At 47.7% G+C, this 24,118-nt stretch overlaps 1 protein-coding gene across 1 annotated transcript in view; it reads right to left on the reverse strand.

Annotated features, from left to right (window-relative positions):
- Positions 1-24,118, reverse strand: part of LOC137383031 (glutathione hydrolase 1 proenzyme-like) — a 90,374-nt gene that overhangs the window by 60,602 nt on the left and 5,654 nt on the right. The window contains exons 2-3 of the mRNA XM_068055625.1: positions 21,916-22,108; positions 16,230-16,390 (exon numbers count right to left, since the gene is read on the reverse strand). Of these exons, the coding sequence (XP_067911726.1) occupies positions 16,230-16,390; positions 21,916-22,108 (354 nt within the window). The remainder of the gene's footprint in view (positions 1-16,229; positions 16,391-21,915; positions 22,109-24,118) is intronic.

The raw sequence follows: 24,118 nt of genomic DNA on the forward strand, positions 1-24,118 counted from the left end.
GGCTACTTTCCGATCTAATGGAATCTTCCCCGAATCGAGGGAATTTTGCAAAATTAAAACCAATGCATCAACAATCTCACTAGCCACTTTTTTTAAGACCCGAGGATGAAGTCCATCAGGACCCAGGGACTGGTCAGCTTGCAGCTCCAACAGATCAGGAACTGCCAGTAAGATCACTCCAGTTTCCATTTAACTGTATTTAAATAGATGATTTGAATATTGAAATCCAGGTCCTATTGGAGAGTGGCCGATGTGCAGCCACAGAGCTTCCCCACCACTGGGAAGATCCAACGTTGAGCTCAGTGGCAGGCCACTGCCACTGCTGTCTTCCAGCCGCACCCACCCCCCCCCACCCCCCCCCCCACCTCCCCCACCCCCGCCCTCGCCACGGAGCCCGATGTCGGGTGCTCAACAAAATTCAGCCCGAATAGTGCGAGAACTGTGCCAAATCTAAGGATGGTGAAGGAAGGAACGATTGTACTAATTATGGATACAGGAAGTTAATTCAAATGTACAGGAAGTTTAATCTGCATGCGAGACTTTTTAACATATTTATAAAAAATGTGTCAGGGTACACTTTCTGTTCACAAATGTTACTTCCTGATGCAACCATTTCTGCTCATGTTTTTCTGTCAACATTTACAATTGTAAATTTATGTGTCAATATTTCCCATTCAATTTTCGCTAAATAATTGTAGACCCCGGCCATGGCTTTGTGGAGCAAGTTTCTGAAGGGACAATTCGTACAAACAGCACACGCGCGATTAGTTAGACGTCTCTATTCTCAGAGTTGATATCCAAGCAAGCTTAGTCCAATTTGCTGGAAGACCAATTGAGTGAAAGCTTACACTCAAATAATAAGTCTAAAGTGAAATAAATCTGAAGTAATCTCAACCAGAGTTTAACACAGCATGCATTATCTATAAATTGGTGCCAATAGGCAGCCACAGAAATGTCCAGTGAGAGAAATAGAAATATCACTTTGATACATACAGGGTCCTCTCTAGACATTAGGTCTAAGACAGAGAGCAGCTTGAGCTTTTTTAAAATTCATTCATGGGATGTGGGCGTCGCTGGCCAGGCCAGCATTTATTGCCCATCCCTAATTGCCCTTGAGAATGTGGTGGTGAGCTGCCTTCTTGAACTGCTGCAGTCCATGTGGGGTAGGTACACGCACAGTGCTGTTAGGAAGGGAGTTCCAGGATTTTGACCCAGCGACGGTGAAGGAACGACGATATAGTTCCAAGTCAGGATGGTGTATGAATTGGAGGGGAACATGCAGGTGGTGATGTTCCCATGTATTTGCTGCCCTTGTCCTTCTAGTTGGTAGAAGTCGCGGGTTTGGAAGGTGCTGTCTAAGGAGCCTTGGTGCATTGCTGCAGTGCATCTTGTAGATGGTACACACTGCTGCCACTGTGCGTCGGTGGTGAAGGAAGTGAATGTTTGTAAATGGGGTGCCAATCAAGCAGGCTGCTTTGTCCTGGATGGTGTCGAGCGTCTTGAGTGTTGTTGGAGCTGCACCCATCCAGGCAAGTGGAGAGTTTTCGATCACACTCCTGACTTGTGCCTTGTAGATGGTGGACAGGTTTTGGGCAGTCAGGAGGTGAATTACTCGCCTCAGGATTCCTAGCCTCTGACCTGCTCTTCTCACCACGGTATTTATATGGCTACTCCAGTTCAGTTTCTGGTCAATGGTAACCCCTAGGATGTTGATAGTGGGGGATTCAGCGATGGTAATGCTGTTGAATGTCAAGGGGAGATGGTTAGGATCTCTCTTGTTGGAGATGGTCATTGCCCGGCAGTTGTGTGGCGCGAATGTTACTTGCCACTTATCAGCCCAAGCCAGGATATTGTCCAGGTCTTGCTGCATTTCTACCTGGACTGCTTCAGTATCTGAGGAGTCAAGAATGGTGCTGAACATTGTGCAATCATCAGCGAACATCCCCACTTCTGACATTATGATTGAAGGAAGGTCATTGATGAAGCAGCTGAAGATGGTTGGACCTAGGACACTACCCTGAGGAACTCCTGCAGTGATGTCCTGGAGCTCAGATGATTGACCTCCAACAACCACAACCATCTTCCTTTGCGCCAGGTATGAAGCCAGCCAGCATAGGGTTTTCCCCCTGATTCCCATTGACTTCAGTTTTGCTCGGGCACCTTGATGCCATCAAAACCATCTTGGGCTGAATTTTACTGGCCCCTTGACCCGTGCGTCGCGGCACAGGGGCCAGTAAAATTCTGCGGGGAGAGGCCCACCTCGACCTTCGATTTTGAGAAGGACCCGTTGCAAATTACTGATGGCGGGGGGACCTCGGTGCGGCCCCCCCCCACATTTAACATATGTAAAACAGTACTTCCCTCTGCTGATATTGTATCTCGCCGCCTCTCCTGCTCACATCCGGATTTTACTTTGAACGGGCGGCCGTCATGTGCTGTCCCATTCACGATTAGAAAACCAGACGGGAAAGCATCTGGATGATGAAAGTAAGTCCACATATACAGGTGTCTGAACTCTGCACTCTGGAAGGGAGGACGGAGGGGGGATTACAGGGGTCTGACTCTGCACTCTGGAAGGGAGGAGGGAGGGAGGATTACAGGGGTCTGACTCTGCACTCTGGAAGGGAGCAGGGAGGGGGAGATTACAGGGGTCTGACTCTGCACTCTGGAAAGGAAGAGGGAGGGGGGATTACAGGGGTCTGAACTCTGCACTCTGGAAGGGAGGAGGGAGGGGGGATTACAGGAGTCTGAACTCTGCACTCTGAAAGGGAGGAGGGAGGGGGGATTACAGGGGTCTGACTCTGCACTCTGGAAGTGAGGAGGGAGGGGGGATGACAGGGGTCTGACTCTGCCCTCTGGAAGGGAGGAGGGAGGGAGGATTACAGGGGTCTGACTCTGCACTCTGGAAGGGAGCAGGGAGGGGGAGATTACAGGGGTCTGACTCTGCACTCTGGAAAGGAAGAGGGAGGGGGGATTACAGGGGTCTGACTCTGCACTCTGGAAAGGAAGAGGGAGGGGGGATTACAGGTGTCTGAACTCTGCACTCTGGAAGGGAGGACGGAGGGGGGATTACAGGGGTCTGACTCTGCACTCTGGAAGGGAGGAGGGAGGGAGGATTACAGGGGTCTGACTCTGCACTCTGGAAGGGAGCAGGGAGGGGGAGATTACAGGGGTCTGACTCTGCACTCTGGAAAGGAAGAGGGAGGGGGGATTACAGGGGTCTGAACTCTGCACTCTGGAAGGGAGGAGGGAGGGGGGATTACAGGAGTCTGAACTCTGCACTCTGAAAGGGAGGAGGGAGGGGGGATTACAGGGGTCTGACTCTGCACTCTGGAAGTGAGGAGGGAGGGGGGATGACAGGGGTCTGACTCTGCCCTCTGGAAGGGAGGAGCGAAGGGGTGATTACAGGGGTCTGACTCTGCACTCTGGAAGTGAGGAGTGAAGGGGGATTACAGGGGTCTGATTCTGCCCTCTGGAAGGGAGGAGGGAAGGGGGATTACAGGGGTCTGACTCTGCACTCTGGAAGTGAGGAGTGAAGGGGGATTACAGGGGTCTGATTCTGCCCTCTGGAAGGGAGGAGGGAAGGGGGATTACAGGGGTCTGACTCTGCACTCTGGAAGGGAGGAGTGAAGGGGGATTACAGGGGTCTGATTCTGCCCTCTGGAAGGGAGGAGGGAGGGGGTATTACCAGGGGCTGACTCTGCACTCTGGAAGGGAGGAGGGAAGGGGGATTTTTTTTTTTCGAATTAGATCATTACAGAGCAGTACAGGCCCTTCGGCCCTCGATGTTGCGCCGACCATCTGACCTACAATATTCCATTTTCATCCATATGCCTATCCAATGACCACTTAAATGCCCTTTAAGTTGGCGAGTCTACTACTGTTGCAGGCAGGGCGTTCCACGCCCCTACTATCTGCGTAAAGAAACTACCTCTGACATCTGTCCTATATCTTTCACCCCTCAACTTAAAGCTATGTCCCCTCCTGTTTGCCATCATCATCCGAGGAAAAAGACTCTCACTATCCACCCTATCTAACCCTCTGATTATCTTGTATGTCTCTATTAAGTCACCTCTCCTCCTCCTTCTCTCTAACGAAAACAACCCCAAGTCCCTCAGCCTTTCCTCGTAAGGCCTTCCCTCCATACCAGGCAACATCCTAGTAAATCTCCTCTGCACCCTTTCCAAAGCTTCCACATCCTTCCTATAATGCGGTGACCAGAACTGCACGCAATACTCCAGGTGCGGCCGCACCAGAGTTTTGTACAGCTGCAGCATGACCTCGTGGCTCCGAAACTCGATCCCCCTACTAATAAAAGCTAACACACCATATGCCTTCTTAACAGCCCTTTGAACCTGGATGGCAACTTTCAGGGATTTATGTACCTGGATACCAAGATCTCTCTGTTCATCTACACTACCAAGAATCTTCCCATTAGCCCAGTACTCTGCATTGCTGTTGCTCCTTCCAAAGTGAATCACCTCACACTTCTCCGCATTAAACTCCATTTGCCATCTCTCAGCCCAGCTCTGCAGCCTATCTATGTCCCTCTGTACCCTACAACACCCTTCGACACTATCCACAACTCCACCGACCTTCGTGTCATCCGCAAATTTACTAACCCACCCTTCTACACCCTCATCCAGGTCATTTATGAAAATGACAAACAGCAGTGGCCCCAAAACAGAACCTTGCGGTACACCACTAGTAACTAAACTCCAGGATGAACATTTGCCATCAACCACCACCCTCTGTCTTCTTTCAGCTAGCCAATTTCTGATCCAAAGCTCAAAATCACCTTCAACCCCATACTTCCGTATTTTCTGCAATAGCCTACCGTGGGGAACCTTATCAAACGCCTTACTGAAATCCATATACACCACATCCACAGCTTTACCCTCATCCACCTGTTTGGTCACCTTCTCGAAAAACTCAATAAGTTTGTGAGGCACGACCTACTTTTCACAAAACCGTGCTGACGATCGCAAATGAACTTATTCTTTTCAAGATGATTATAAATCCTGTCTCTTATAACCTTTTCCAACATTTTACCCACAACCAAAGTAAGGCTCACAGGTCTATAATTACCAGGGCTGTCTCTACTCCCCTTCTTGAACAAGGGGACAACATTTGCTATCCTCCAGTCTTCCGGCACTACTCCTGTCAACAATGACGACATAAAGATCAACAGCAACGGCTCTGCAATCTCCTCCCTGGCTTCCCAGAGAATCCTAGGATAAATCCCATCTGGCCCAGGGGACTTATCTATTTTCATTCTTTCCAAAATTGCTAACACCTCCTCCTTGTGAATCTCAATCCCATCTCGCCTAGTAGATGGATTACAGGGGTCTGACTGTGCACTCTGGAAGGGAGGAGGGAGGGGGGATTACAGGGGCCTGACTCTGCCCTCTGGAAGGGAGGAGAGAGGGGGGGATTACAGGGGTCTGACTCTGCCCTCTGGATGTGAGGAGGGAGGGGGATTACAGGGGTCCGACTCTGCTGTCTGGAAGGGAGGAGGGAGGGGTTGATTACAGGGGTCTGTCTCTGCACTCTGGAAGGGAGGAGGGAGGGGGGATTATAGGGGTCTGACTCTGCACGCCGGAAGGGAGGGGGGAGGGGGGGATTACAGGGGTCTGACTCTGCCCTCTGGATGTGAGGAGGGAGGGGGATTACAGGGGTCCGACTCTGCTGTCTGGAAGGGAGGAGGGAGGGGTTGATTACAGGGGTCTGTCTCTGCACTCTGGAAGGGAGGAGGGAGGGGGGATTATAGGGGTCTGAACTCTGCACTCTGGAAGGGAGGAGGGAGGGGGGGGATTACAGGGGTCTGACTCTGCACGCCGGAAGGGAGGGGGGAGGGGGGGATTACAGGGGTCTGACTCTGCCCTCTGGATGTGAGGAGGGAGGGGGATTACAGGGGTCCGACTCTGCTGTCTGGAAGGGAGGAGGGAGGGGTTGATTACAGGGGTCTGTCTCTGCACTCTGGAAGGGAGGAGGGAGGGGGGATTATAGGGGTCTGAACTCTGCACTCTGGAAGGGAGGAGGGAGGGGGGATTACTGGGGTCTGACTCTGCACTCAGGAAGCGAGGAGGGAGGGGGGGATTACAGGGGTCTGAACTCTGCATCCTGGAAGTGAGGAGGCAGGGGGGGATTACAGGGGTCTGAACTCTGCACTCTGGAAGGGAGGAGGGAAGGGGGGATTACAGGGTTCTGACTCTGCACTCCGGAAGGGAGGAAGGAAGGGGGGATTACAGGGGTCTGACTCTGCACTCTGGAAGGGAGGAGGGAGGGGGGATTACAGGGGTCTGACTCTGCACTCTGGAAGGGAGGAGGGAGGGCAGGGATTGCCGGGGTCTGAACTCTGCACTCTGGAAGGGAGGAGGGAGGGGGGATTACAGGGGTCTGAACTCTGCACTCTGGAAGGGAGGAGGGAGGGCAGGGATTGCCGGGGTCTGAACTCTGCAATCTGGAAGGGAGGAGGGAGGGGGGCTTACAGGGGTCTGACTCTGCTGTCTGGAAGGGAGGAGGGAGGGGTTGATTACAGGGGTCTGTCTCTGCACTCTGGAAGGGAGGAGGGAGGGGGGATTATCGGGGTCTGAACTCTGCACTCTGGAAGGGAGGAGGGAGGGGGGATTACAGGGGTCTGACTCTGCACTCCGGAAGGGAGGAAGGAAGGGGGGATTACAGGGGTCTGACTCTGCTCTCTGGAAGTGAGGAGGGAGGGGGGATTACAGGGGTCTGACTCTGCACTCTGGAAGGGAGGAGGGAGGGGGGATTACAGGGGTCTGACTCTGCACTCTGGAAGGGAGGAAGGAAGGGGGGATTACAGGGGTCTGACTCTGCACTCTGGAAGTGAGGAGGGAAGGGGTATTACCAGGGGCTGACTCTGCACTCTGGAAGGGCAGGAGGGAGGGGGACTTACAGGGGTCTGACTCTGCACTCTGGAAGTGAGGAGGGAAGGGGTATTACCAGGGGCTGACTCTGCACTCTGGAAGTGAGGAGTGAGGGGGGATTACAGGGGTCTGACTCTGAACTCTGGAAGTGAGGAGGGAAGGGGGATTACAGGGGTCTGACTGTGCACTCTGGAAGTGAGGAGGGAAGGGGGATTGCAGGGGTCTGACTCTGCCCTCTGGAAGGGAGGAGGGAGGGGGGGATTACAGGGGTCCGATTCTTCATCCTGGAAGTGAGGAGGCAGGGGAGGATTAGAGGGGTCTGAACTCTGCACTCTGGAAGGGAGGAGGGAAGGGGGGATTACTGATATCTGACTCTTCACTCTGGGAGGGAGGAGAGAGGGAGGGATTACAGGGGTCTGACTCTGCACTCTGGGAGGGAGGGGGGAGGGGTGGATTACAGGGGTCTGACTCTGCCCTCTGGAAGGGAGGAGGGAAGGGGGATTACAGGGGTCTGACTCTTCACTCTGGAAGGGAGGAGGGAGGGGTGGATTACAGGGGTCTGACTCTGCCCTCTGGAAGCAAGGAGGGAAGGGGGATTACAGGGGTCTGACTCCGCCCTCTGGAAGTGAGGAGGGAGGGGGGATTACAGGGGTCTGACTCAGCCCTCTGGAAGGGAGGAGGGAGGGGGTATTACCAGGGGCTGACTCTGTACTCTGGAAGGGAGGAGGGAGGGGGGATTACAGGGGTCTGACACTGCACTCTGGAAGGGAGGAGGGACGGGGGGATTACAGGGGTTCGATTCTGCATCCTGGAAGTGAGGAGGCAGGGGGGGATTAGAGGGGTCTGAACTCTGCACTCTGGAAGGGAGGAGGGAAGGGGGGATTACTGGTGTCTGACTCTTCACTCTGGGAGGGAGGAGAGAGGGAGGGATTACTGGGGTCTGACTCTGCACTCTGGGAGGGAGGAGAAAGGGAGGGATTACAGGGGTCTGACTCTGCCCTCTGGAAGGGAGGAGGGTGGGGGGATTCAAGGGGTCTGACTCTGCATTCTGGAACGGAGGAGGGAAGGGGTATTACCAGGGGCTGACTCTGCACTCTGGAAGGGAGGAGGGAGGGGGGATTACAGGGGTCTGACTCTGCACTCTGGAAGTGAGGAGGGAAGGGGGATTACAGGGGTCTGACTCTGCACTCTGGAAGGGAGGAGGGAAGGGGTATTACCAGGGGTCTGACTCTGCACTCTGGAACGGAGGAGGGAAGGGGTATTACCAGGGGCTGACTCTGCACTCTGGAAGGGAGGAGGGAAGGGGTATTACCAGGGGTCTGACTCTGCACTCTGGAAGGGAGGAGAGAGGGAGGGATTACTGGGGTCTGACTCTGCACTCTGGGAGGGAGGAGGGAGGGGTGGATTACAGGGGTCTGACTCTGCACTCTGGAAGGGAGGAGCGAAGGGGGGATTACAGGGGTCTGACTCTGCCCTCTGGAAGGGAGGAGGGTGGGGGGATTCAAGGGGTCTGACTCTGCATTCTGGAACGGAGGAGGGAAGGGGTATTACCAGGGGCTGACTCTGCACTCTGGAAGGGAGGAGGGAGGGGGGATTACAGGGGTCTGACTCTGCCCTCTGGAAGGGAGGAGGGAAGGGGGATTACAGGGGTCTGACTCTGCCCTCTGGAAGGGAGGAGGGAAGGGGGATTACAGGGGTCTGACTGCACTCTGGAAGTGAGGAGGGAAGGGGGATTACAGGGGTCTGACTGCACTCTGGAAGTGAGGAGGGAAGGGGGATTACAGGGGTCTGACTCTGCCCTCTGGAAGGGAGGAGGGAAGGGGGATTACAGGGGTCTGACTGCACTCTGGAAGTGAGGAGGGAAGGGGGATTACAGGGGTCTGACTGCACTCTGGAAGTGAGGAGGGAAGGGGGATTACAGGGGTCTGACTCTGCCCTCTGGAAGGGAGGAGGGAAGGGGTATTACCAGGGGTCTGACTCTGCACTCTGGAAGGGAGGAGGGAGGGGGGATTACAGGGGTCTGACTCTGCCCTCTGGAAGGGAGGAGGGAAGGGGGATTACAGGGGTCTGACTCTGCCCTCTGGAAGGGAGGAGGGAAGGGGGATTACAGGGGTCTGACTGCACTCTGGAAGTGAGGAGGGAAGGGGGATTACAGGGGTCAGACTCTGCCCTCTGGAAGGGAGGAGGGAAGGGGGATTACAGGGGTCTGACTCTGCCCTCTGGAAGCGAGGAGGGAGGGGGGATTACAGGGGTCTGACTCTGCACTCTGGAAGTGAGGAGGGAAGGGGGATTACAGGGGTCTGACTCTGCCCTCTGGAAGGGAGGAGGGAGGGGGGATTACAGGGGTCTGACTCTGCACTCTGGAAGTGAGGAGGGAAGGGGGATTACAGGGGTCTGACTCTGCCCTCTGGAAGGGAGGAGGGAGGGGGGATTACAGGGGTCTGACTCTGCCCTCTGGAAGGGAGGAGGGAGGGGGGATTACAGGGGTCTGACTCTGCCCTCTGGAAGGGAGGAGGGAAGGGGGATTACAGGGGTCTGACTCTGCCCTCTGGAAGGGAGGAGCGAAGGGGTGATTACAGGGGTCTGACTCTGCACTCTGGAAGGGAGGAGGGAGGGGGGATTCCAGGGGTCTGACACTGCACTCTGGAAGGGAGGAGGGAGGGGGGATTCCAGGGGTCTGACACTGCACTCTGGAAAGGAAGAGGGAGGGGGGATTACAGGGGTCTGAACTCTGCACTCTGGAAGGGAGAAGGGAGGGCAGGGATTACAGGGGTCTGAACTCTGCGCTCTGGAAGGGAGGAGGGAGGGGGGATTAAAGGGGTCTGACTCTGCACTCTGGAAGGGAGGAGGGAGGGGGGATTACAGGGGTCTGACTCTGCACTCTGGAAGTGAGGAGGGAAGGGGGATTACAGGGGTCTTACTCTGCCCTCTGGAAGGGACGAGGGAAGGGGGGATTACAAGGGTCTGACAAGGCACTCTGGAAGGGAGGAGGGAGGGGGGTATTACAGGGGTCTGACTCTGAATTCTGGCAGGGAGATGGGAAGGGGTCTGTTATTACTGGAGGGATAGCTCCAAAGGCATGAAGCAAGGTACTGTGTACCCTCCCTCTGTTAACAGTGTACCCTCTGCATTTGTTTGTGTTTGTGAAGGAGCAATGACACTCTAGTCATCCAGTGTGTGGGGAGGGTGCCAGAAAGGGTAGGAGCATTAAGGTTATATGGATAGTGGAGGCAATCAATGCAGCTGGTTGGATCTTGATGTGATCATGCTGTGCCACTCTGAGTGTTGGCCAAGATGGGCAATGCCATGCCACACCATGTAGTGATTCATGAAAGCACTTGATGTACCCATCAACACCAATCCCTGCCCTGTTAGGAACCTTCGAATAAATGAAGGATACAACTTCATTTATCACATGGAAATGGGTATGACTCATTCTATATAGTGTGATCCACTTCTCTTGAGGATCCATATGCACTGGAGGCAAAATCAACAGGCAGGTGCGGTCCACGTAGAGAAGCAGCAGCCCCCAAGGGGAGCACACCATTACGGTCACCGTGCATCTACAGGCACCACATGGCATGCCATCAGATGTCAGAACACCAGTGTCAGAGGTGATTGCGCATGTTGAGTGGCATGTCTCTGTGCCCTGCTCAAGGATGACCTGTAGCCCATGGGTTTAAGTGGACATTCTCTGCCTGCAGTCTTCATAGTGGCAGCGGTTCTTAAGCTTGATACCTGTGCAGCATTTCAGTGGCTCGCTGGAGCCCTTGCTGGGGTCACACAGTCAGCAGTGCACCGCTGCATCAGAGAGGTCACCCATTCCCTGCATCGGACGGCTAGTGAATATGTCCGCTTCAGGACAGACTCTCACAGCCAATCCCAGAGGGACTTCGGTTTTGGCACCATTGCCAGAGAACCATAAGCATTAGTGTTCATAGACTGCACGCATGTGGCCATCAGGCCTCCAGCCAGGCTACCACCTGCAGTAATCACCATTAAAGGAAGCCTCTCAATCTAGGTAAAGCTGGTATGTGATCACCGAAGATGCTTCATGCAAATTTGTGCCCGCTTTTCAGGTAGCTGCCATGACACCTGGGTCCTGTGCCATTCCCAGCTGCCACCACTGTTCACTGAACTGGCTCAGATGGAGGGGTGGCTTCTTGGAGATGAGGGCTATCCTTCGCAGACATGGATCTTGACACCAGTGAGAGACCCCACAACTGCTGCAGAGGAGAGATACGTCAGCCATTGAGCTACAACAGCCACCATTGAGCAGGCGATCGGCATGCTGAAAGAGCACTTCCAATGCCTGGATGGATAGGGTGATGCCCTGCACTACGAGCTGCAAAGGGCAGCTCCTTTCTTTGCTACTCGCTGTGCTTTGCACAACTATGCATCCATTAGGGGGCAGGCCTGGCATGATGAGGAGAGATGTCAACAGGACTCCTCCTTTAACTATGAGGACGCTGAGGACCTACAACAGGAAAGGCGCATGGAAGGGCAGATGACAACCAGGCTCTGCACGCAGGGCTATCAGTGAGCTAGGGATGTATGGAAGTGGCTTATCAGACAAAGACTCTCTGCTCCATTGGAACTGACATGAGCTCTGCAAGCCACACATCATCCTCACTCACCTGCTGTGCACCAGTCCACATCTGCAGCATCTCTCTGTAAACCATTGAGGCAGCAACTGACTGAGCAAATGTCCATGTCACTGAGTCCGTGGAGAGGCTCATGAGTAATGGTGGCATGGCAATGATGTTATTGCATACATTGGCTTTCCTGAAGGGCCAAAAGTGCAAAGGGAAATGACTTTGGCGCTACATGCTGGCACATATCATTCAGACAGAGAAAAGGACGCACATGTGGAACATTTAGTGAAAAATGTATTTACATTGCTGTGACACCTTTGCATTCCCATTTATGTCAATGTGTTCTTGCGAGTGCCCCTTCTCGGTGCAACCTCTGCGCTAGCAGCCGGACTGGAGGAAGGCTGCTGATCTGATTGCCCTTTGGCTGTGGATGACTTTGGCGCTCGTACCCTGTGCGCACGAGACCTAGACAGCCCCAGATGGCTGGGGGAGTGCTCGTTCATCCCCTTCCGGCATTGGACCCTTTGACACCGGACGGCCCCATGGCTACTCACCTCCTCTGCCATCTCCATCCAGACTGCCTTGTTCAGGTGGGAGGGCCTCTTCTTACCATTGCTGGTGAAAAGGACCTCCTGCTTTGCCCACATAGCCTGGAAAAGAGTGAGCAGGGAGGCATTACTGAACTGTGGGGTCACCCTAGATTACCCCTCTGCCATCCTTGGCTTTTGGTGGCGGTCCCTTAAATGCAAAGGTGACTCCACCGTGTAACAGCTCTAACTTCTGGCTGCAAGGTTTGTCTTGTACATGTTTGAAAACCAATGCAGGACCAGTGAGGAAATCTGTGCTGTTGTCATGGTTTTTCAACTATTACACATCGACACATGTTCGCATACATTTTGCTTCTGCAGCAAATGATCATATTTATTGGGGTAATATTTCTAGTTGTCAATGCAGCGTGAATATGAACATATTTTTCTGTTTTTTAACAAAGATCATTTAATTGCAGTTACATGTATTTTCACATAACAGTTAGCAGAGAAAGGAAGACAGATTCCAAATGCATATTCGTCTGCAGCTTTTCACATTCAGATGATTAGAAGCTCATAGTATGTAAATATTCTTCTATTATGGTTTTATTTCTATTGTATATTTGCCTTTTATGGTCTATTTATGTCTCACATCCTAGAATGTGCAAAATTAAGATTATTCACCCAGGTGTGGCACACCTACAAGAAGGAATGTTACACTTGAGTGGGAGAAGAGGATCGCAACTTTACAGGACACTGGGACGCAGCAGGGTAAGTATGTGCAGCAAAGCAGAAAGTGCTGGGAAAACTCAGCAGGTCAGGCAGCATCTGTGGAGAGAGAAGCAGAGTTAACTTTCAGGTCTATGAACTTGGACAAGTTAACTCTGCTTCTCTCTCCACAGATGCTGCCTGACCTGCTGAATTTCTCCAGCACTTTCTGCTTTGCTGCCAGATTGACAGCAGCTCCACTCTTCAACAGTCAGGTAAGTATTTCTTTGACAGCTGTCATGAAGCAGGTGCTGGTGCGATTTAAATTGGGCCCCAGCATCTGCTATACAGCTGTCAAAAGCTTCCTCACTGCACCAGATGTCCCACCTCTCCCCACGTAATATGGGAGGGGGAGGAAGATGGCTCGCTGCAGTGATGCTAATAAGCCTCAGCACAAAATATTGCGGAGGCTCAGCGGCCACCGCTGAATGCAGGCACGCCGCTGAGTTCAAAGGGTACCGCTGCCGAGCGCGGCACCTGAATAAAATTCAGTCCCTTCTGTCTGACATGACAGAGATGTTGACACTGGGTGGCTGAAGACTTTTACTGTAAATTCTTACAAGTAACTTTTTAGAAAGTAAACTGGCAGCCAAGATGGCTACTGCAATTTACATTTGAAACTCCAAAAAATCAGACTGGAGACGACAAGTCTGATTGAACTTAGCCAGAACAATGGAGTGGCTCTCAATGATTAAATTACCTGGAATGGCCTTATCAGCACAGTCGTCAAGGGCCATCTACACCCACTGAACTTGAAAGAGCCAACCCCCTCCTCACCTGCCCGTAACACCAGCTTTAAAATAGTTCAGCTTGATGAGCACAAATCCATCTGTGGTACAATTAAAATTATTTCCAATTCAAACTAAGGTTAAAAACGAACACCGCCTGCATTTGAATATTTGGAGTATAATGTGGGAAAGTGTGAACTTGTCCTCTTTGGCTGGAAAAATAGAAAAGAAACATATTATTTAAATGGAGAGAAATGGCAGAACTCTGAGATGCAGAGGGATCTGGGTGTCCAAGTACACGAAACACAAAAAGTTAGCATGCAGGTACAGCAAGTGATTAAGAAGGTAAATACAAGGGAAATGGATCATAATAGTAGAGATGGTTTGCTACAGTTGTCCAGGACATTGGAGAGACCTCATGTCGAGTATTGTGTACAGTTTTGGTTTCCTTAAGAAAGGATAGAATTGCATTGGAAGCAGTTCAGAAAAGGTTCACTCAGCTGATTCTGGGGATGTAAGGGTTATCTTATGAGAAAAGGTTGGACAGGTTGGGTCTGTATTGATCGGAGTTTAGAAGATGAGAGGTGATCTTATTGAAACATATAAGATCCTGAGGGGAATTGACACATTGGATGATGAAAGGAAGTTTCCCCTTGTGGGAGAGACTAAAAATAGGGGGCACAGCTTAAAAATACGGGGTGTCCCATTTAAGAGACAGATGAGGAGAAATTGTTTTCTCTCAGAGAGTTGTGAGTCTGTGGAACTCTCTTCCCCAGAGATCAGTGGAGGCAGGGTCATTAAATGTTTTTAAAGCAAACAAGGGAGTCAAGGGGTATTGTGGATAGGCAGGAAAGTGGAGCTGAGTTCACAAACAGATCAGCCATAATCTTATAGAATGGTGGAGCAGGCGTGAGGGGCCAAATAGCCCACTCCTGTTCCAAGTTTGTATGCTTGTATGTTTAAATGGCAGCTTATTGACAACACAATAAGCGGTTGATGAAATCAGGAGATGCCTATTATGGCTTCTAATTGTTGCCCTCAACCTGAGGTAATGGAAAGAGGTTAAGACATCATCTACACTATGACCAGCTTTAGACAGAGCTAAGCAATCCACAACCAACGGATTGGATCAAAGCTGTGCAGTCTTGTCACATCCTGTCATGAATTGCAGGGATAATTAAATAACTAGTGGGAGAATGAGGCTCCATGCACATCCCCATCCTCAATGATGGCAGAGCCTAGTACATGAGTGCAAAAGACAAGGCAGAAGCATTTACAACCATCTTCAGCCAGAAGTGCCAAGTGATCCATCCAGCCAGAAGATCCATCTCGGCCTCCTCCTGAACACGTATCATCACAGATGCAAGTCTTCAGCCAGCTTGATTCACTCCACATGTTATCAAGAAACGGCTGAGCACCCTGGATACAGAAAAGACTATGGACCCAGTTGTAGTGCTGAAGACTTCTGTTCTAAAAACACCCCTGCCCCAACTGATATCCTGTTCACCGTTGCTCAGCTTCAATTCCACGAGAACCACTCGGCCTCATTACAGCCTTGGTTCAAACAAGGACAGAAGAGCCAAATACCAGGGTTGAGGTGAGAGTGACTGCCCTTGACATTGAGGCTGCATTTGACTGAGGTGTGGGATCAAGGAACCCTAGAAAAATTGGGAATGGGAATCAGGCAGAAGATTCTTTGTTGGTTGGAGTCATACTTGCTTGGCACAAAAGAAGATGGTTGTTGTTGTTGGAGGTCAATGATCTCAGCTTAGGACATCCCCGCAGGAGTTCGTCAGGGTAGTAACCAACTTCAGCTGCTTCATCAATGACTTTCCTTCAATCATAAGGTAATTAGTAGGGGTGTCATTGACTGTTCAGTACCAGTCGCAAATCCTCAGATAATGAAGCAGCCTGTGTCTGCATGCAGCAAGACTTGGATAGCATTCAGACTTGGGCTGATAAGTGGCAAGTAACATTTACATCACACCAGTGCCAGGCAACAAACGTCTCCAACAATGGGAAATATAACCATCTCCCTTTACCACTCAATGTAATTTCCACACTGAAATCAACATCCAGTGACCAGAAACTAACTGAACTAGCCACAAAAATACTGTGGCTACAAGAACAGATGATGGGTGTTCTGTGGCAAGTAACTCACCTACTCATTGCCCAAAGCCATTCCACCAACTGCAAGGCACAAGTCAGGAGTGTGATGGAATACTCTCCACTTGCCTGGATGGGTGCAGCTGCAACAACACTCAAGAAGCTCGATACCATCCAAGACAAAGAGTCTGCATGATTCGCATCATATCCACCACCAGCACATAGTGGCAGCAGTGTGACCCATCTACAAAATCTATACTGCAGCAACTCACCAAGGCTTTTTTGATGGCAAATTCCAAACCCACAACCTCCACTGCCAATATGAATAAGAGCAGCAGATGCATGGGAACACCACCAACCACCTGCAAGTTCCCCTCCAAGGCACACACCATTCTGACTTGGAAATATAGCACTGTGCCTTCACTGTCGCTGGGTCAAAATACTGGAACTTCCTCCCTAACGGCACTGTGAATGCACCTGCACCACATGGACTGCAGTGGTGCAAGAAGGCGGCAGATCCACAACTTGTCAAGGTTTATTAGGGATGGACAGTAAATGTTGGCCTTGCAAGTGATGCTCGCATCCTGTGAACAAATTAAAAAAGCCTTTCCGCACCTGCATCCCTGATATCATTCACTATCTGTTGGGAGAGAGATCCATTGTAAAATGCGTCAGGTCCTTCATCTGCCAGAATCTGATAGGTTGCAGCTAATTTTGGAAATTTGATGATTTTATTTTCATGGAGTATTTTACCATTGGAATTACAAAATACTTCACTGTTGAGAGAAAAACAAGGTGTTCAATAGGTCTATTTGTAACAGAACTTTCAAATGTGTTCAGTGTCATATCACAGCAAAAAAGAACTGGGTACTGCTTTCCTTCCTCCATTAGACATGTGTACAGAAACACACTATTCTTTCCACCTCCTTTTGTCCTGATTCATTCCAGGGTATGGTTCCATGTATGATTTTTCAGAGATGTGCCTAGACAGTGTGCTTTGGCAGATCATTTAACTATGACCAACACAATTTTGCCCTCACCTGATTCCAATACACACTTTTTCTGGGAAAAGTCACTGGATAACTGTTATATTCCAGAAAGCCAGGCAGTCAAGATAGAACTGGAGCCAAACTTTTCACACTTTTATAAGCTTATATTTGCAGCAATATACACTAAAACATATACCTCCTAACCCAACCATCACAAGTTCAGTCTGCTCCTATTTATAGGAGCACAAGTGAATCCCCAGTTAATGCCCACCACGTGCATACAACTAAACACACAATTGATATTCAACTAACAATAACAATCAGGAGGAAGAACCAAAAGACAGTTGTAATTATGCTGTCAATATCTTGGCCCATCAGCACTGAGAAGAAATGAAACCTAGGGCCTTCCTGGTTTCTCTACACTGCCATACTGGATGGTTCATTTACTTTGCTCAGATGACCAAACAAGATTCTACAGCTTGGGAATTGTTGTAACCTTCACCCTAAACTAAACAGCAAGCATAGATGGGTTTAAAAAAAGAAAGTTTCTTAACAAAATAGGACATGAAATATTTTAAGTGTAATCATATTGATCAGATATGCCTTTTATTGAAAAGCCAAGGACATCATCAAGTTTGAGAACAGATAGAGATGAAGGCATCAAATTAGGAACTAATGATTGGTAACTTCAAGCTTAGGTTTGTTATGCGAGTGCTTCTATTTTTTCTAAAATATGTTTTAAGGACTTTTATAGTTGAATTATGGACTTTGATTCTTCTGGAACCTTGAAGAGTTGCTGAACTTTGAGTTATTTGAAAAGAGGTCACCAGAACGATTCCTGGACTTGGCTTGTAAACGAGCCCTTACTAGAAAGCACCTGTTTTCAGACAAAATACGAGCAGGGAACTTGTTGTTTTGACTTAGGGAGATGTTTACAAAGAATTTACAGGTCAAGATTTATAGAGGTCAGGAGGTTGACTTCTGGAATGTTTTTGGTTTCACTTTGAATTGTTAAAAACAAACTGCCAAGAAACTCACAGCTCCTCTCTCCCTCTTTGAAAGAAACCCTACGCGTCTAGTGTGTCGGTCTCCTCTTTCCTCCTGTATTTGAAGAAACCCTGCATATCGAATGTGTACGAACTGAAACCCCTGTTGCCACGTTTCTGCTGTAAGGCCTGTCTGAAGCCTCTGTAACTACATTTCTTCAAAAGCCTACCCAAACTGATCTTCAACATCGCTTGAAAGGAATTGTTCTGGGAAGATCCCAGTGACAGCTGTCTATAGGCATTTGGGACACCAAACTAAAACAAAGAACATCTTTCCATACCTTCTCTTTTTTCTTCAAGAATGAAAAAGTATTCAGCTTAAGTGGGTTTTTTGTCTTTTATTGTAATAGAGCTCGAAAGCATAATTCCTTTTCATTTTTCCAGTTAACCGATGTATGTATGTATGTTGTGTGTGAGTGTGGGGGGCTAAGGTAAAAAGAGAACGTTAATATTTCAATCTGTGTGCTTATGCTTTACTTCATGACTGGTTAAGACTTGTTTTATAATAAACTGATAATTTTGTTGTTCATTAAAGAAACCTGGTTTTGTGTTTTATTCTGGGATTAAAAATCGAGTCTATGATTGACCAGAACCATAAGTGGGAAAAAAATTAAAGAAATATTGTGACCCATGGAGAAGTGGAACTAGAATAAACAGTGCACTCCTCCTGCCTCGGTCATAACAGGTTATAAACTAGACTTAGGGGGGTAAGGAGTCCCATAGCTTTAACATCTTGATAGAGAATGATTCAGAGCAGGACATGGTGTGATCAGTCTTCATTTTGACATGGTGAGAATTTCAGGGATGAGGTAGAGCATGTTGAACATCATGTTTGCTGCTTGAGAGAACCAGTGAAAGAAAGTTTAGAGAAGGCTTGGCATTGGCGATAGAAAGAGAAAGAGGGATCTTTCCTGAGGGAGCCCATCATCAGGACTCCTTTTTAAATGAAGACCACTGCAAAAAGTATTGATTAACATTAACATTCTTTTGTTTTTGTCCATTTTTGTTGAGTTGTTTGGAACGTCAACAGTTTACAGACATAACATAATGGCAGTAGAAAAAATGTTGCATCTATCAGTAAGACAGGGATAAAAGATAATAAAGGATCAATCACACTAATCGGTGCAGTCTACAGACTACCTAATAGTGGAAGGAGGAGGAGGAAGAAATGTGCAGAAAAATTAGAAAAACAAATTAAAAAACAGAATAATCGTCATGGGGGATTTCAACTACTCCAATTTAATTGGCCAGAAGAGATAGGTAAAGAGAAGGGAATGAAGTTCATACATAACTCCTTTCTGACCCAGTATATAAAAAGCCCAAAAAGGAAGGATCCATTACTGGATCTAATAATAGGAAATGAGTCAGAGCAGATAAGAGAAGTAAAAGTAGGAGAGCATCGAGGCAATTGTGACAATAATATAATACGCTTTGAGATAATAATTGAGAAAAGCATAAGCATGTTAAAGACAAGAGTTATTGTTTGGAAAAAAGCTGGTTTTGAGGAGCTAGCAATAGAATCTTGGAAAATAAAACAGGGATGTAGAATAGCAATGGGCAACATTTAAAACAGTACTCAACAGAGCCAAAAGATCTGCTAAAAATTAAGAAAAACTAAACAATAATGAGGCATCATAGATGAATAAAGGGGCGGCACAGTGGCGCAGTGGTTAGCACTGCAGCCTCACAGCTCCAGGGACCCGGGTTCGATTCTGGGTACTGCCTGTGTGGAGTTTGCAAGTTCTCCCTGTGTCTGCGTGGGTTTTCTCCGGGTGCTCCGGTTTCCTCCCACAAGCCAAAAGACTTGCAGGTTGATAGGTAAATTGGCCATTATAAATTGTCACTAGTATAGGTAGGTGGTAGGGAAATATAGGGACAGGTGGGGATGTGGTAGGAATATGGGATTAGTGTAGGATTAGTATAAATGGGTGGTTGATGGTCGGCACAGACTCGGTGGGCCGAAGGGCCTGTTTCAGTGCTGTATCTCTAATCTAATCTAAAAAAAAAAGACCTAAGGGAAAAATTGAGGGTAAGGAAAGAAGCATACGTTAAGTACATGGACAGTTGAGGAGAGCATTGCAAGGGCAAATATGAAGAGATTAGAAGAGAATTCAAAAACAATTCAGAAGGCAAATAGGAACTATGAAATTAAATTATCAAGGAGCTTGAAACATAATAATAAAATATTCTACAGGCACATAAATAAAAAAGGTATTTCTGTAAGGGAATAGGGCCACTCGGGAATAGACAAGACAAAGTCACAGGCAGCGATAGTGAAATGGCTGAAATATTAAATAATTACTTTGCTTTAGTATTTACCATGGAGATAGATCAGGTGAACATGACACCAGGAGACGAGATTAGAAATGATATATCCACATTTAAAATAAAAAGAGGAGAATTGTTAAATAAACTAATCAACCCAAAGCAGATAAAACTTCTTGTCTGCACGGATTGCATTTATGCATTGTAAAGGAATCTAAAAGAATAGATAGCAGAGACCCTATTATACATATTTAATAATTCATTCAATGGAAATCATTAATTAAGGATGTAAATGCGTTGGAGGTGGTTCAGAGGAGGTTTATTAGATTGATACCTGGAATGAGCGGGTTGTCTTATGAGGAAAGGTTGGACAGACTGGGCTTGTTTTCACTGGAGTTTAGAAGAGTGAGGAGAGACTTGATTGAAGTATATAAGGTCATGAACGGTCTTGACAAGGTGGATGTGGAAAGGATGTTTCCTTTTGTGGGGGAGTCCAGAACTAGGGAGCACTGTTTTAAAATTAGGGGTCGCCCTTTTAGGACAGAGATGAGGAGAATTCTTTTCTCTCAGAGGGTTGTCCAACTTTGGAACTCTCTGCCTCTGAAGGCGATGGAGGCAGGGACATTGAAGAATTTTAAGCAGAGGTAGATAGATACTTATTAGATAAAGGAATCAAAGATTATCAGGGGTAGATGGGAGTGTGGAATTCAAGTTAGAAACAGATCAGCCATGATCTTATTGAATGACAGTGCAGGCTCGAGGGGCCAAATGGCCTACTTCTGCTCCTAATTCATATGGTCATATTCAAAAACATGTAGTGCTAGAGGACAGATAGGTACCTGGAGTTTTACCTATATTTAAATAGATAGTACATATCCAGCAAACTGTAGACTAATCAAATTAACATCAATGGAAGCAATATGATGGAATCCCTACTAAAGAATAAAATTTAAAACATCCATAACCCAAAAAAAAGTAATGAATAATCAACATGGATTTCAAAAGGGAATGTCTTGCTTGACAAACCTCATTGAATTCTTTGAAGGAGGTAACAGTGAGAGTAGGCAAAGGTAATTCAGTAGATGCAATTTATGCACATTTCCCAAAGATCTTAGATAAGGTGACACAGAATAGATTAACAAATAAGGTCAGAGCATGCAGAGTCAGAGGACAAGTCACAGATGGATAGCTGGCTGGCTGAAAGACAGGAAGCAGTGTGTAGGGTAAAGTGCAGTTACTTATTTCTATAGAGATAGAATTGAAAAGTAGAAAAGTTATGTGAAACTTATGTTGAAGCTTGTTAGATTACACTTGGTGTACAATTCTGGTCACCATATTATAAAAAGGATATAGAGGCACTGGAAAGGGAGAAAAAAGATTTACAAGCCTGATATCAGAAATGTGAGGTTATCTCTATCAGGAATGGATAAACAGACTGGGTCTCTTTTCTCCAGTAAAGAATAGGCTTCGGAGTGGCCTAATAGATGTCTTCACATTTATGAAATGGCTTGACAGAGCAGATAGGGAGGGAGTGTTTCCATTTGTGGGCAAGAGCAAATTTAGAGGCCATCAATATAAAATAGTCACGAAGAATTCAAATAACGAGTTCAGAAGAAACTTTGTTACCTAGGAAGAATGTGGAACTTGCTACCACAGGAGTGTTGGAGGTAAATAGTATAGTTGCACCTAAAGGGAGACTAGATAAGCATATGATAGAGACGTGAATAGAGGGTTATGCTGATAAAGTTAGATGAGGAAGGATGGGAGGAGGCTCAAGTGGAGCATAAATGCCAGCATAGACTGGTTGGGCTGGATGGCCTGTTTCTGTTCTGAATATTTTAAGTAATTCTATGTAAAATGATTTCATGAGTTATGAAATGTTGTCCAGATATATTCACAAGATAATCTCAAGAGTGAGAAGCCCAGCTTTACAATTAATTTCATGTCCCAGCATGCAACCAGTGTTATTCTCAGCTTCCAGCCATGTTAACTCTATCTTACCATAAAGAACTGTCTTTCTCAATGTCTTCCTTATATTTCTTTATAGCATTTCCAAGAGCCTGACTAATGGGGAATCCTTCTTTGGCAAGCTTGATGCTTGGCTCAAATAATCGTTTCCATGGTAACCTTCCATACCGTTGATGTGCTAGTTGGTATCCTCGGATTTCACCAGGGACTGCAATGGCCAATCCTCCTGTGGATTGCACAAAAATAAACAACAAGCCAATTTTTAAAATGAAAACCCTTCCATTTCAGTGCATTCATTTACAAGAGTTATCTGGCCATGTTTACCTCACCAGGAAATGATTAGACTGAAGCAAGAACTTGGTTATTATAAATAGTTATGATGTTTCAAATGAATCAGGGTTCCCACCTTGGCATTAACTGTTGCTGAGTCTACCAAGCAATGGGGATTGAGAGGATCATCCTTCCAGATTATTCCCTTCACCATTTTTGATGAACTTATGTTTATTTATCTGAGCTGTTGAGACCATGGAAAGTGATCGGATGAGGATCAATACTTCAGGATGCGAGGTTTGATGTATATTCTGGAGCTTTGTTTGGTTTTGTTCTGAAGACCAAAGGGAAATTTTAGAATCCTTTCTCAAGAGATGAAGTGGGGAGGGTATAGTCACAATGGAGTGGACTACACATAGCCTGTGGAAGGAACAGGCTGAGTGCCCTGATTGATGTAATTACATTCTTGTAAAAGGTGGTCAGTGTTGTGTAATGGAACTTTTTTCCACATTGGCCACCCATTGTCAAAGTGAAGGGAGCCCCTGGTCAGAAGTAACATGTATTCTAGTTTTGTCTTCTCTATCCCAACAATATGTCTCCTGCCCGCCCCCCCCCCCCCTACCCCCCAGTCACCTCAATCTTTTATATTTCCCACACCAATCATCCATGTGGCCTCTCTGATTGAGATTGTCAAATAATGGAGAGTTTAGTGCTTTGTGCCCAAGGTAAGTGGGAACTTAGTTGAGATTGTCAGCTCATTGGATGTGCAGCCCTGAGAGCTGGCAGGAAAAGGTAATTTTTACCCTAACTGACATGGGTGTAGACATGGCCATTTTTAAGCCCTCAAATCAGCCCAGGCCAAAGAACACTTTAAATTCAACCACTGTGGCCAAGACGCTTTGAATTTGACTCATGTGGACTGTCCCTTTAAATCACTAACAAATTGCCTCTGAACAACGGATTAAAAATCTATTAATAAAATGCAGGGACAGACTATCAGGCATCTAAAACAGGGAGTTCACCATCCAGTCTTTGAATATTCAAAGACCTGATAAGGGATGCCATTCCCTGGAGAAGTCATTTCAAATAAAATAAAACCAGTTATCAATTAGCATGCACTCTAGACATCTTCAAGCCATCAAGACATGATCAACTCATCTGCACTCCATTTTTCACCTACTCTCCCCAAACGAGACAGGCAACCTTGTTCAAAAGAACTATTCAACAAGTTATATCTGGCCTGTCTGACACAAACTCACAGGACAATAGCAGGACAGTTATTGGTGTGAACCCATAACCCTATAACTGGTATAGGGTTTGCCCAGTGAGGTGCTTGGGCAGATGAGTTGTTCCTTCAGCAAGAACATTACAGGAACAGTAAGAAAAGGCAGGCCAGCATCTCCAGCAAGCTGTACAGAGCAAGTGCAGAGAACATCAGCACATCGAGACCATGGAGCTCACGTTTGAGTTCAGGACACAGAGGAAAAGAAGTAAGGAGGTAAATCCTTGACCCAAGATAGACTCTGCACTGCAAACAACGACAGGCCTTTGCTAGCTGCAAGACATCGGACCTGTGGGTATTACCAACAAGACTACATGACACACTGCATGGGCTAGGGTCCCTTTATCAAACACGCCAGACACACACCTTAGGTTGGACTGGGTGTGTGGTGTTTTTAGAGCCATTGTACAAGATAGAGTATAAGCGGTGTCACTGTTGGTTTTTGTTTAATAAATACCCTTGTTTGATTCGTCATATATCTGAGTGTTGTTTGACATCATTTTCGAATTCCACTTCAAGATATCACACCGCCTTCGCCAAGAACCCCACAAATGAGTGTTGGGGGAGGAGAGATTTTCACCGTTACAACCCCACATAGGTCAATCACCTACATGAGCTTGATTCAAATCTAGGTCCCAGATATCAAAGGGTGCCGATTTTATCACAACCAGACAGGCTGAACAA

This window comes from Heterodontus francisci, chromosome 23 (assembly GCF_036365525.1).
Source record: "Heterodontus francisci isolate sHetFra1 chromosome 23, sHetFra1.hap1, whole genome shotgun sequence".
In the NCBI taxonomy this organism is placed as follows: Eukaryota; Metazoa; Chordata; class Chondrichthyes; order Heterodontiformes; family Heterodontidae; genus Heterodontus; species Heterodontus francisci.